This window comes from Scyliorhinus torazame, chromosome 18, assembly GCF_047496885.1.
Source record: "Scyliorhinus torazame isolate Kashiwa2021f chromosome 18, sScyTor2.1, whole genome shotgun sequence".
NCBI classification, from domain to species: Eukaryota; Metazoa; Chordata; class Chondrichthyes; order Carcharhiniformes; family Scyliorhinidae; genus Scyliorhinus; species Scyliorhinus torazame.
The window spans coordinates 73,696,999-73,711,123 of NC_092724.1; the positions used below are offsets into that span (position 1 = coordinate 73,696,999).

At 48.5% G+C, this 14,125-nt stretch overlaps 1 protein-coding gene and 1 long non-coding RNA gene across 4 annotated transcripts in view; one reads left to right on the forward strand and one right to left on the reverse strand.

The window, feature by feature from the left end:
* LOC140395304 (uncharacterized) overlaps positions 1 to 14,125 on the forward strand; it is a 242,452-nt gene that overhangs the window by 227,002 nt on the left and 1,325 nt on the right. The window lies entirely within an intron of this gene.
* Positions 1 to 14,125, reverse strand: part of wdr55 (WD repeat domain 55) — a 165,108-nt gene that overhangs the window by 112,456 nt on the left and 38,527 nt on the right. For all 3 annotated transcript variants that reach the window (XM_072482905.1, XM_072482904.1, XM_072482902.1), the window contains one exon: positions 7,441 to 7,583. In XM_072482905.1, the coding sequence (XP_072339006.1) occupies positions 7,441 to 7,583 (143 nt within the window). The remainder of the gene's footprint in view (positions 1 to 7,440; positions 7,584 to 14,125) is intronic.

Consider the following 14,125-nt stretch of genomic DNA (forward strand, 5'->3'; position numbering starts at 1 on the left):
ACTCGCCTATGGCTTGTGATGTTGTTTGGCAGACCTTACCGGCCAAGAGGTCCGTGTCCAACCTCCACACGGGGTGTTGGGCACGGCCCGTCTCCAACCTCACATCTAACTAATGTGGAGCATGGTCGGAGATAACTATTGCCGAGTATTCTGCCATTACTGTTCCTGGAAGCACCGCTTTCAACACTGCAAAGAAATCTATTCCTTGAGTACTTAAGGTGGACCAGCGAAAAGAACGAAAACTCCTTTGTAGCGGGGTTTTCCATGAATGATCCCAGTTCCCTAGCCATGGCCATCCTTTTCCCCGACCTGGGGTTTGATCGGTCCTTCAGTGGGTCCTGTTCACAGTTGAAGTGCCCCCCTCCCGCCCCACACACGATCAGTCTGTGCGTGTCAAATTCGGGGATTTCCACCATGGTCTTTTTAATGAAATCTGTCTCGTCCCAGTTGGGCACGTACATGTTTACCATAAATACCGGTGCCCCGTCCAGGACACTGCTGGCCATGATGTATCAACCTCCTGGGTCCACAACGTCCTTGTCGCTGTGAACCTCATCAAGGGTAGACAGCAAACTGCGAACATCAGCTGGCTGCTGAATGTAATAATGACACCATCTGGTGCTCTACCAGAGGTCATAATCTCCCTGGACACAGAAAAGGCCTTCGACAGAGTCGAATGGAAGGACCTCTTTGAGGTACTGGAGCAGTTCGGGCTAGGGACAGGGTTCACTTCATGGGCAAAACTCCTGTACAACGCCCCCATGACGAGCATTCGGACCTAAACCACCAGCTTTGAGTACTTACAGCTACACAGAAAGAAGTACAAGGCAGGAATGCCCACTATCCCCGCTCCTGTTCGCCCTGGCAATTGAAACCCTGGGATCCAAGAATCCCTAAGTCGACAATGCAAAGGAGGAAAAACATGGGCGGTCTGGCCCTGCCGAATCTATAATACTACCACTGGGCAGCGATAGCCGAGAGGGTGAGGGGATGGATAAGAGTACCCAACACAGAATGGGTTAGGTTGGAGGAGTCCTTCTGCACCGCAGGGCCGCGAGAGAGACACTCTAGAGGAACTAATAAATGCGGACAGTGAGGGGGGGGGAAACTGTGTGAACATATATTCCAGGGGTCATTCTTGTGAACCTCCTCTGGACCCTTTCCAAGGCCAGCACATCCTTGCTTAGATATGGGGCCCAGAACTGCTCACAATACTCCGAATGGTGTCTGACCAGAGCGTTATACAGCTCAGCAGTACATCCTTGCTGTATTCTAGCCCTCTCGACATGAATGCTAACATTGCATTTGCCTTCCTAACTGCCAAATGAACTTGCCCGTTAACCTTAAGAGAATCCAGGGGCAGCACGGTGGTGCAGTGGTTCGCACTGGTGCCTCACGACACCGAGGTCCCGGCTCTGGGTCACTGTCCGTGTGGAGTTTGCACATACTCCCCGTGTTTTTAAAAAAATATTTTTATTCTCCTCCTTTTTCACATTTTCTCCCAAACTTACACCCACCAACAATAAACAATAAGCAGTAACGAACATAATGTCAATCCCCATATCAACAACTCCCATATCAACAACATATCAACAACTGGTCCGATCCTCCCACCAACCCCCAAACACTGCCCGCATGTTAACATAAACAAATAACAAAAAGGAATCAGGAATCACCCATAGTCACCATCAACATATACAATCTACCCCCCCCCCCCATGTTCGATGTTATCCAGTTCTTGAAAGTGCATAATGAATAATGCCCATGAATTGTAGAACCCCTCCATCCTTCCCCTCAGTTCAAACTTAACCTTCTCAAGAGTCAAGAATTTCAACAGGTCCCCCCACACGCCAGGGCACAGGGTGGAGAGCTCCATCCTAACAGGATCCATCTTCAGGCGATCAATGAGGCGAAGGCTACATCTGTCTCCGCACCCGTTTCCAACCCCGGCTGGTCCGACACCCTGAATATGGCCTCCTAAGGGCCTGGGTCGAGTTTCATGTGCACCACTTTACAGATTACCCTAAAAACCTCCTTCCAGTAAACCTCCAGCTTTGGACAGGACCAAAACATATGAATGTGATTTGCGTGGGTTTCACTCCCACAACCCAAAGATGTGCAGGGTAGGTGAGCCATACTAAATTACCCCATAATTGGAAAAAATGAATTGGGTACTATAAATTTTTTAAAAAACCTTAAGAGAATCCTGAACTAGGACCCCTAAATCCCTTTTTGCTTCAGATTTCCAAAGCCTTTTCCTATTTAGAAAATAGTCTATGCCTCTACTTTTCCCACCAAAGTGGGAATATTCTTGCCATGGAGGGAATACAGCGAAGGTTTACCAGGCTGATTCCTGGGATGGCAGGACTGCCATAAGAGGAGAGACTAAGTCGGATAGGATTATATTCATTGGAGTTTAGAAGAGTGAGGGGACTTCATGTAAACTTATAAAATTCTAACAGAATTAGACAGGGTAGATTCAGAAAGAATGTACCTGATGGTGGGGGAGTCCAGAACTAGAGGTCATAATGTCTTCACCCAGAGTGGTGAATTTGTGGAATTCACTACCACAGAAAGTAGTTGAGGCCAAAACGTTGTATTTGATATCAAGGGAAGTCATTCTCACCTCAGGAGTTCAGCTCTGTTGTCCATGTTTGAACCAAGGCTGTGAGTGGCCCTGATGGATGAGCGTCAGTGAGCAGGGTATTGCTAAACAAGTGCCGCTTAATAGCACTGTGATGGGAAGGGAACACTGACAAAGGAGAGTACTTGCAGGCACAGAGATGGGTTGAAGTGTGTATACTTCAACGCAAGAAGCATCAGGAATAAGGTGGGTGATCTTAAGGCATGGATCGGTACTTGGGACTACGATGTGGTGGCCATCACGGAAATTTGGATAGAAGAGGGGCAGAAATGGTTGTTGGAGGTCCCTGGTTATAGATGTTTCAATAAGATTAGGGAGGGTGGTAAAAGAGGTGGGGGAGTTGCATTGTTAATTAGAGATAGTATAACAGCTGCAGAAAGGCAGTTCGAGGAGTATCACCCTAATGAGGTAGTATGGGTTGAAGTCAGAAATAGGAAAGGAGCAGTCACCTTGTTAGGAGTTTTCTATAGGCCCCCCAATAGTAGCAGAGATGTGGAGGAACAGATTGGGAAACAGATTTTGGAAAGGTGCAGAAGTCACAGGGTAGTAGTCATGGGTGGCTTTAACTTCCCAAACATTGAGTGGAAACTCTTTAGATCAAATAGTTTGGATGGGGTGGTGTTTGTGCAGTGTGTCCAGGAAGCTTTTCTAACACAGTATGTAGATTGTCCGACCAGAGGAGGGGCAATATTGGATTTCATACTTGGTAATGAACCAGGGCAAGTGATAGATTTGTTAGTGGGGGAGCATTTTGGAGATAGTGACCACAATTCTGTGACTTTCACTTTAGTAATGGAGAGGGATAGGTGCGTGCAACAGGGCAAGGTTTACAATTGGGGGAAGGGTAAATACGATGTTGTCAAACAAGAATTGAAGTGCATAAGTTGGGAACATAGGCTGTCAGGGAAGGACACAAGTGAAATGTGGAACTTGTTCAAGGAACAGGTACTACGTGTCCTTGATATGTATGTCCCTGTCAGGCAGGGAAGAGATGGTCGAGTGAGGGAACCATGGTTGACAAGAGAGGTTGAATGTCTTGTTGAGAGGAAAAAGGAGACTTATGTAAGGCTGAGGAAACAAGGTTCAGACAGGGCATTGGAGGGATACAAGATAGCCAGGAGGGAACTGAAGAAAGGGATTAGGAGATCTAAGAGAGGGCATGAACAATCTTTGGCGGGTAGGATCAAGGTAAACCCCAAGGCCTTTTACACATATGTGAGAAATATGAGATTGACTAGAGCGAGGGTAGGTCCGATCAAGGACAGTAGCGGGAGATTGTGTATTGAGTCTGAAGAGATAGGAGAGGTCTTGAACGAGTACTTTTCTTCTGTATTTACAAATGAGAGGGGCCATATTGTTGGAGTGGACAGTGTGAAACAGACTGGTAAGCTCGAGGAAATACTTGTTAGGAAGGAAGATGTGTTGGGCATTTTGAAAAACTTGAGGATAGACAAGTCCCCTGGGCCTGACGGGATATATCCAAGGATTCTATGGGAATCAAGAGATGAAATTGCAGAGCCGTTGGCAATGATCTTTTCATCCTCACTGTCAACAGGGGTGGTACCCGGGGATTGGAGAGTGGCGAATGTCGTGCCCCTGTTCAAAAAAGGGACTAGGGATAACCCTGGGAATTACAGGCCAGTTAGTCTTACTTCGGTGGTAGGCAAAGTAATGGAAAGGGTACTGAAGGATGGGATTTCTGAGCATCTGGAAAGACACTGCTTGACTAGGGATAGTCAGCATGGATTTGTGAGGGGTAGGTCTTGCCTTACAAATCTTATTGAATTCTTTGAGGAGGTGGCCAAGCATGTGGATGAAGGTAAAGCAGTGGATGTAGTGTACATGGATTTTAGTAAGGCATTTGATAAGGTTCCCCATGGTAGGCTTATGCAGAAAGTAAGGAGGCATGGGAAAGTGGGAAATTTGGCCAGTCGGATAACGAACTGGCTAACCGATAGAAGTCAGAGAGTGGTGGTGGATGTCAAATATTCAGCCTGGATCCCAGTTACCAGTGGCGCACCGCAGGGATCAGTTCTGGGTCCTCTGCTGTTTGTGATTTTCATTAATGACTTGGATGAGGGAGTTGAAGGGTGGGTCAGTAAATTTGCAGACGATACGAAGATTGGTGGAGTTGTGGATAGTAAGGAGGGCTGTTGTCGGCTGCAAAGAGATATAGATAGGATGCAGAGCTGGGCTGAGAAGTGGCAGATGGAGTTTAACCCTGAAAAGTGTGAGGTTGTCCATTTTGGAAGGACACATATGAATGCGGAATACAGGGTTAACGGTAGAGTTCTTGGCAATGTGGAGGAGCAGAGAGATCTTGGGGTCTATGTTCATACATCTTTGAAAGTTGCCACTCAAGTGGGTAGAGCTGTGAAGAAGGCCTATGGTGTGCTCGCGTTCATTAACAGAGGGATTGAATTTAAGAGCCGTGAGGTGATGATGCAGCTGTACAAAACTTTGGTAAGGCCACATTTGGAGTACTGTGTACAGTTCTGGTCACCTCATTTTAGGAAGGATGTGGAAGCTTTGGAAAAGGTGCAAAGAAGATTTACCAGGATGTTACCTGGAATGGAGAGTAGGTCTTACGAGGAAAGGTTGAGGGTGCTAGGCCTTTTCTCATTAGAACGGAGAAGGACGAGGGGCGACTTGATAGAGGTTTATAAGATGATCAGGGGAATAGATAGAGGAGACAGTCAGAGACTTTTCCCCCGGGTGGAACAAACCATTACAAGGGGACATAAATTTAAGGTGAAAGGTGGAAGATATAGGAGGGATATCAGAGGTAGGTTCTTTACCCAGAGAGTAGTGGGGGCATGGAATGCACTGCCTGTGGAAGTAGTTGAATCGGAAACATTAGGGACCTTCAAACAGCTATTGGATAGGTACATGGATTGCGGTAAAATGATATAGTGTAGATTTATTTGTTTTTAAGGGCAGCACGGTAGCATTGTGGATAGCACAATTGCTTCACAGCTCCAGGGTCCCAGGTTCGATTCCGGCTTGGGTCACTGTCTGTGCGGAGTCTGCACGTCCTCCCCGTGTCTGCGTGGGTTTCCTCCGGGTGCTCCGGTTTCCTCCCACAGTCCAAAGATGTGCAGGGTAGGTGCATTGGCCATGATAAATTGCCCTTAGTGTCCAAAATTGCCCTTGGTGTTGGGTGGAGGTGTTGAGTTTGGGTGGGGTGCTCTTTCCAAGAGCCGGTGCAGACTCAGGGGGCCGAATGGCCTCCTTCTGCACTGTAAATTCAATGATAATCTATGATTAATCTAGGACAAAGGTTCGGCACAACATCGTGGGCCGAAGGGCGTGTTCTGTGCTGTATTTTCTATGTTCTATGTTCTATGTTCATTCACTTTGCTGATGATGGAGAGCAGACTGATGGGGCGGTATTTGACTGGGTTGGGTTGTACTGCTTTTGTGTACAGGACATGCTTGGGCAATTTTCCGCATTGTCGAGTAGATGCCAGTGTTGTAGCTGTACTGGACAGCTTGGCTAGGGGCGTAGCATGTTCGGGAGCACAAGTCTTCAGTACAATTGTCAGGACCCACAGCCTTTGCAGTATCCAATAGCTTCAGCCATTTCTTGATATCACGTGGAATTAATCAAATTTAGATAAGACTGACATCTGTGATGCTGGGTACTTCCGGAGGAGACCGAGATGGATCATTCACTCGGCACTTCTGGATGAAGATTTGCGAATGTTTCAGCCTTGTCTTTTGCACTGATGGACTGAGCTACTCCATCATTGAGGATGGGGATATTTGTGGAACCTCCTCTTCCAGTGAGCTGTTTAATTGTCCACCACCCTTCTCACCGTGATGTGCCAGGACTGCAGAGCTTAGATCTGATCCGTTGGGAGTCAAATCTATCTCAAAGGAAGATGGCTTGGTTGTTGGAGGTCAATCATCTCAGTCTCAGGACATCACTGCAAGAGTTCCTCAGGGTAGTGTTCTAGGCCCAAACACCTTTTTAAAAAAATAATAAATTTAGAGTACCCAACAAGAACTGGCTGCCAGCAGGAAATGTGATGAGAGTCACCGGGGTGCAAAAAGGGCCCAAGGTGGTTCAGGAGAAACCATTTCAAAGATGGGAGAACGAGGAGGCTGATGGGCTGAGGACCTTTTAGGTTCAGCCCTTCTTACCCCTCTTCTGCACTCAGAGCTCTCTCCACAAACTGCTAGGATCGAGGCACAGACCCTCTGCAGATCGAAGCCCTCTGCCCCCACTATTTATAAAAAGCGGAGATCATTGATCATGAAACACAGATAATCCTAAAAAAAGCTTCACAAATAACCTTTAGGGAATGAAGGCTACTATCTCTACTTTTCCCACCAGCACAAAACATTGACTTTATCAACAAAGACTTCAACCCATGAATTTAAAATCCACATTTTTAAAAAAGTTAGTCTGAAAGTCAGGGGTCTGCCTTACTATTGGTCTCCTAGTGACCCAGGACGGTGTGGCAATTGGACTCTTACTGACCCAAAGGGTACAGCAATTGACTGATTAATGACCCAGGAGGTAAGGGAATTGGCCTCTTATTGACCCATGGTTGCAGTATAATTACAGCCTTAAAGTTAATCTAATGGAATGTGTTGCATGGTAGATTCAGCTACCCGGGGACCACCATATACCATTTGTTTTCACTTTGTACCTTTTGGTTACAGTTAGTAAAGTTGAAACTTTGGCAGGCTGTCATCGAAAGGCCTCATGTGTCAAGAGGGCCTGTGCATTTTTACCAATGCTAGATTTCTCTGATAACTGTAGTAAAATGTTGCAGTGAAATACATACACATATACATCCCCATCCACATCTCCCGCTGCGATGACATCCTGTGTTGGGTGAAAAGCTATTGTATTTACAATTGCATCAAAGGTGATGTCTTCAGGGGTCTCTCTCACTCTGGCCTCTTTCACCTCCTCTCCAGAATGATCCTGTCAGAAGCAAGGTTAGAAGTAAAGATATGGTGAGCTGCAGCAAGTCACAGGATCTCACACAGTCCCAAAGTACAAAACCACTAAACTAAGGCAAGAGCCATTTACTTTTAAAAAAATATATATTTTATTGAAAATTTTTGGTCAACCATCACAGTACATTGTGTATCCTTTACACAATAATATAACAGTATAAATAACAATGACCTGTTTTATAAACAAAGAATAAATAATATATAACAAAAACGAAAACTAAAAGGTAACTAACAGCCTTGTCTCAGATAAACACTCTCCAAAAATATGATTTAACAGTCCAATATACAATTATTTATAGCAACGACCTATACATATTATACACATATATTAACAACCCTGAGAGTCCTTCTGGTTCCTCCCCCCCCCCCCCCCCCCCGGGCTGCTGCTGCTGCCTTCTTCTTTTCCATTCCCTCTATCTTTCTGTGAGGTATTCGACGAACGGTTGCCACCGCCTGGTGAACCCTTGAGCCGATCCCCTTAGGACGAACTTAATCCGTTCCAGCTTTATAAACCCTGCCATGTCATTTATCCAGGTCTCCACCCCCGGGGGCTTGGCTTCCTTCCACATCAACAGTATCCTGCGCCGGGCTACTAGGGACGCAAAGGCCAAAACATCGGCCTCTCTCGCCTCCTGCACTCCCGGCTCTTGTGCAACCCCAAATATAGCCAACCCCCAGCTTGGTTCGACCTGGACCCCCACTACTTTCGAAAGCACCTTTGTCACCCCCACCCAGAACCCCTGTACATGACCAAAACATGTGGGTGTGATTCGCTGGGCTTCTCAAGCATCTCGCACACCTATCCTCTACCCCAAAAAATTTACTGAGCCGTGCTCCAGTCATATGCGCCCTGTGTAACACCTTAAATTGAATCAGGCTTAGCCTGGCACACGAGGACGATGAGTTTACCCTACTTAGGGCATCCGCCCACAGCCCCTCCTCAATCTCCTCCCCCAGCTCTTCTTCCCATTTCCCTTTCAGCTCATCTACCATAATCTCCCCCTCGTCCCTCATTTCCCTATATATGTCTGATACCTTACCGTCCCCCACCCATGTCTTTGAGATCACTCTGTCCTGCACCTCCTGCGTCGGGAGCTGCGGGAATTCCCTCACCTGTTGCCTCGCAAAAGCCCTCAGTTGCATATACCGGAATGCATTCCCTTGGGGCAACCCATATTTCTCGGTCAGCGCTCCCAGACTTGCGAACTTCCCATCCACAAACAGATCTTTCAGTTGCGTTACTCCTGCTCTTTGCCATATTCCAAATCCCCCATCCATTCTCCCCGGGGCAAACCTATGGTTATTTCTTATCGGGGACCCCACCAAGGCTCCCGTCTTTCCCCTATGCCGTCTCCACTGTCCCCAAATTTTCAAAGTTGCCACCACCACCGGGCTTGTGGTGTATTTCTTCGGTGAGAACGGCAATGGGGCCGTCACCATAGCTTGTAGGCTAGTCCCCCTACAGGACGCCCTCTCCAATCTCTTCCACGCCGCTCCCTCCTCTTCTCCCATCCACTTACTCACCATTGAGATATTGGCGGCCCAGTAGTACTCACTTAGGCTCGGTAGTGCCAGCCCCCCCTATCCCTACTACGCTGTAAGAATCCCTTCCTCACTCTCGGGGTCTTCCCGGCCCACACAAAACTCATGATACTCTTTTCGATCCTTTTGAAAAAAGCCTTCGTGATCACCACTGGGAGGCACTGAAACACAAAGAGGAATCTCGGGAGGACTACCATTTTAACCGCCTGCACCCTCCCTGCCAGTGACAGGGATACCATGTCCCATCTCTTGAAGTCCTCCTCCATTTGTTCCACCAATCGCGTTAAATTTAACCTATGCAATGTACCCCAATTCTTGGCTATCTGGATCCCCAAGTAACGAAAGTCCCTTGTTACCTTCCTCAGCGGAAAGTCCTCTATTTCTCTGCTCTGCTCCCCTGGATGCACCACAAACAACTCACTTTTCCCCATGTTCAGTTTATATCCTGAGAATTCTCCAAACTCCCGAAGTGTCCGCATTATCTCTGGCATCCCTCCGCCGGGTCCGCTACATATAACAAATCATCCGCATACAGAGATACCCGTTCTTCTCCTCCTCTAAGTACTCCCCTCCACTTCTTAGAACACCTCAATGCTATTGCCAGGGGCTCAATCGCCAGTGCAAACAATAATGGGGACAGAGGGCATCCCTGCCTTGTCCCTCTATGGAGCCGAAAGTATGCAGATCCCCGTCCATTCGTGACCACACTCGCCACTGGGGCCCTATACAACAGCTGCACCCATCCAACATACTCATCTCCAAAACCAAATCTCCTCAGCACCTCCCACAGATAACCCCACTCCACTCTATCAAATGCTTTCTCGGCATCCATCGCCACCACTATCTCCGATTCCCCCTCTGGTGGGGGCATCATCATTACCCCTAGCAGCCTCCGTATATTCGTATTCAGCTGTCTCCCCTTCACAAACCCAGTTTGGTCCTCATGGACCACCCTCGGGACACAATCCTCTATCCTCATTGCCATTACCTTGGCCAGAATCTTAGCGTCTACATTTAGGAGGGAAATAGGTCTATAGGACCCGCATTGCAGCGGGTCCTTTTCCTTCTTTAGGAGAAGCGATATCGTTGCCTCAGACATAGTCGGGGGCAGCAATCCCCTTTCCTTTGCCTCATTAAAGGTCCTCATCAGTAGCGGGGAGAGCAAGTCCACATATTTCCTGTAAAATTCAACTGGGAATCTATCCGGTCCCGGAGCCTTCCCCGCCTGCATGCTCCTAATTCCTTTCACTACTTCCTCTATTTCAATCTGTGCTCCCAGTCCCACCCTTTCCTGCTCCTCCACCTTGGGGAATTCCAGCCGGTCCAGAAAGCCCATCATTCTCTCCCTCCCATCCGGGGGTTGAGCTTCGTATAATTTTTTATAAAATGCCTTGAACACTCTCTCCGCTCCATCTCTCCTTCCTCATCCCTCACTCCCCCTATTTCCCTCGCTGCTCCCCTTTTCCCCTCAATTGGTGGGCCAGCAACCTGCTCGCCTTCTCCCCATATTCGTACTGTACACCCTGTGCCTTCCTCCACTGTGCCTCTGCAGTACCCGTTGTCAGCAAGTCAAATTCTACGTGTAGCCTTTGCCTTTCCCTGTACAGTCCCTGCTCCGGTGCCTCTGCATATTGCCTGACCACCCTCAGAAGTTCTTGCAGCAACCGCTCCCGTTCCCTACTCTCCTGCTTTCCTTTATGTGCCCTTATTGATATCAGCTCCCCTCTAACCACTGCCTTCAGCGCCTCCCAGACCACTCCCACCTGGACCTCCCCATTATCATTGAGTTCCAAGTACTTTTCAATGCACCCCCTCATCTGCCATTAGTCCCATGTCCATTCTCCAGGGTGGGCGCCCTTCTGATTCCTCCACTATCTCCAAGTCCACCCAATGTGGAGCGTGATCCGAAACGGCTATAGCCGTATACTCCGTTCCCCTCACCTTCGGGATCAACGCCCTTCCCAAAACAAAAAAGTCTATTCGCGAATAGACTTTGTGGACATAGGAGAAAAACGAAAACTCCTTACTCCTCGGTCTGCTAAATCTCCACGGGTCTACTCCTCCCATCTGCTCCATAAAATCTTTAAGCACCTTGGCTGCTGCCGGCCTCCTTCCAGTCCTGGACCTCGACCTGTCCAGTCCTGGTTCCAACACCGTATTGAAATCTCCCCCCATTACCAACTTTCCCACCTCTAGGTCCGGGATGCGTCCTAGCATACGCCTCATAAAATTGGCATCATCCCAGTTCGGGGCATATACGTTTACCAAAACCACCGTCTCCCCCTGTAGTTTGCCACTCACCATCACGTATCTGCCCCCGCTATCCGCCACTATAGTCTTTGCCTCAAACATTACCCGCACCCCACTAATATAGCCACACCCCTGTTTTTCGCATCTAGCCCCGAATGGAACACCTGCCCCACCCAACCTTTGCGTAGTCTCACCTGGTCTATCAGTTTCAAGTGCGTTTCCTGTAACATAACCACGTCTGCCTTAAGTTTCTTAAGGTGTGCGAGTACCCGTGCCCTCTTTATCGGCCCGTTCAGCCCTCTCACGTTCCACGTGATCAGCCGGGTTGGGGGGCTTTTTACCCCCCCCCGTCGATTAGCCATCCCCTTTTTCCAGCTCCTCACCCGGTTCCCACGCAGCTGTGTCCCCCCCCAGGCGGTGTTCCCCCACCCATCCCACCCCATGCCAGCTCCCCCCTCTCCCCAGCAGCAGCAGCCCAATAATTCCCACCTCCCACCCCCGCTACATCCCCCACTAGCGTAGTTACACCCCCCATGTTGCTCCCAGAAGTCAGCAAACTCTGGCCGACCTCGGCTTCCCCCCGTGACCTCGGCTCGCACCGTGCGACGCCCCCTCCTTCCTGCTTCCCTATTCCCGCCATGAATTTCATAGCGCGGGAACCGAGCCCGCGCTTCCCCCTTTGCCCCGCCCCCAATGGCCAACGCCCCATCTCCTCCACCTCCTTTCCTCCCCCCACCACCTCCTGTGGAAGAGAGAAAAGTTACCACATCGCAGGATTAATAACATAAAACTCCTCTTTCCCCCCTTTTTACCCCCCTCTTCGCCCCCCATACTCGCCCCACCACTTTGTTTCAAACGTTCTTTTAAAAAAAAAAAAATAACCCGCTCATTCCAATTTTTCTTCCACGATAAAGTCCACGCCTCATCCGCCATTTCAAAGTAGTGGTGCCTCCCTTGATATGTGACCCACAGTCTTGCCGGTTGCAGCATTCCGAATTTTATCTTCTTTTTGTGAAGCACCGCCTTGGCCCGATTAAAGCTCGCCCTCCTTCTCGCCACCTCCGCACTCCAGTCTTGGTATACGCGGATCACCAAGATCTTATTAAGATCACCAAGATCTTATTAAGAGCCCAAAAGTCCGTTTCACCGGGAGCTGCCGAAACGTGCAACTCAGCTGGTCATCGCCGCACCCGGAAGCAAGAGCCATTTACAAGCAGCAACCTGACCTTTTGCTGTGAGCTCTGTGTATTCAGAGATACCAGGCAGTATAATCAATACAGAATTGCCATACCACTGGGATTTAGCCAGCAACACTGGGTTAGAGAAAACTGTCCTCGCTCTATGTCTGTGTCAATTGTAAGGATCCTTGTGTTACGGACGCCTCGTCAGCCCTCAACAGTGGCTGAGACTGAACCAGATGCCATAGCTTTTTTAAGTTTTAAGAGGGTGCGGAAAGATTGATTCATTCCAGGAGTGATAATATAAGAAATAGGGCTTGGTTATTGTATAAACAAACTCTATTAAAACAAAACAAACATAAACAATGGGCACGATCTACTCAAATGGGGACAGAATCTCGTAGCACACGTGATTCGCCGGGCTTTTCCCAGTGCTCGGAGCGCCAAGAAACACCGCCACTATATAACGCCCATCCAGGTAGATTGGGGGCCTCAGTGGAGAATTACCTGATGAGGTTGCACTTAGCCCTGTTTTCTGCACTGAGCTCCGCTCTGAGGATTTCTCAGTGCGGCGAGATCGGGGTCGTCTTCCCCCTGCCCGGCACCCTCAGCCTGATCACCGCTGCGCAAAGTATGCCAGCATGCTACCTTGGTAGTTCCAAACTGGCACCCAGATGGCACTGCTAGGATGCCCAGGTGGCAGTGTCAGGATACCACCCTGTCCAAAGAGCAAGCGCTGGGGGCTGAGACCCTCCCAAGTGCCGTTCCGTGTGGTCCTCATTTGTGGAGACCAGGACAGAAAGGCGCTCGCCCGAGGCCGCAGTGGCGTGGTGGGGTTGGATAGGGCGACAGTGGACAGGCGAAGATCCAGTCCCACCACTCCACGCAACCCCCCGCCTACAGTATAAATGTGACCATATTTCTAGTTCTCTCTGCTTTGACAGTCATCCAGATGTGAAACGTTAGCTCCCTTTTCTCACCACAGATGCTGTCAGACCAGCTGAGATTGTCCAGTATTTTGTTTTTGTTTCACATTCCAGCATCTGCAGTAATTTGCTTTCATCTAACAGATTACCTGCAGTTTCTTAACCTTCACACACTAGTTCTCATCAAACATCATTTTTAAATAAACATGCTACTCTCATAGGCTAGCAAAGGCAATACTTGCATTTATAAAGCAATTTTTCTTCTGAAGAGACATTTGTTCAGAACCCTTTTCTAGTCGATTTCCAAAGCCTTCGCCCCGTACCTGTTCCAAACAGCATTCTTTTTATTTCGCTCTTTCTCTAAGCTCTGCCCAGCCCCTCAAACAAAGGCTCTCTGGGGTTTCCAGGCTTGAACCCATCATTGTTATCTTGGTTGTTTGATTGCCCATTCCCGTTTATACGAAAGAACAGAACCATGCTATTGATATGCAACTAACCTCCCATTGACAGACAAAGAGGCCATCAGATTCTGTAATGGGCTATTAGCTGGTCAGACAGGGGTGTCCCGAAAAACAATGGATCTGGGGTATCCTCTGTTCCAATTAACATGT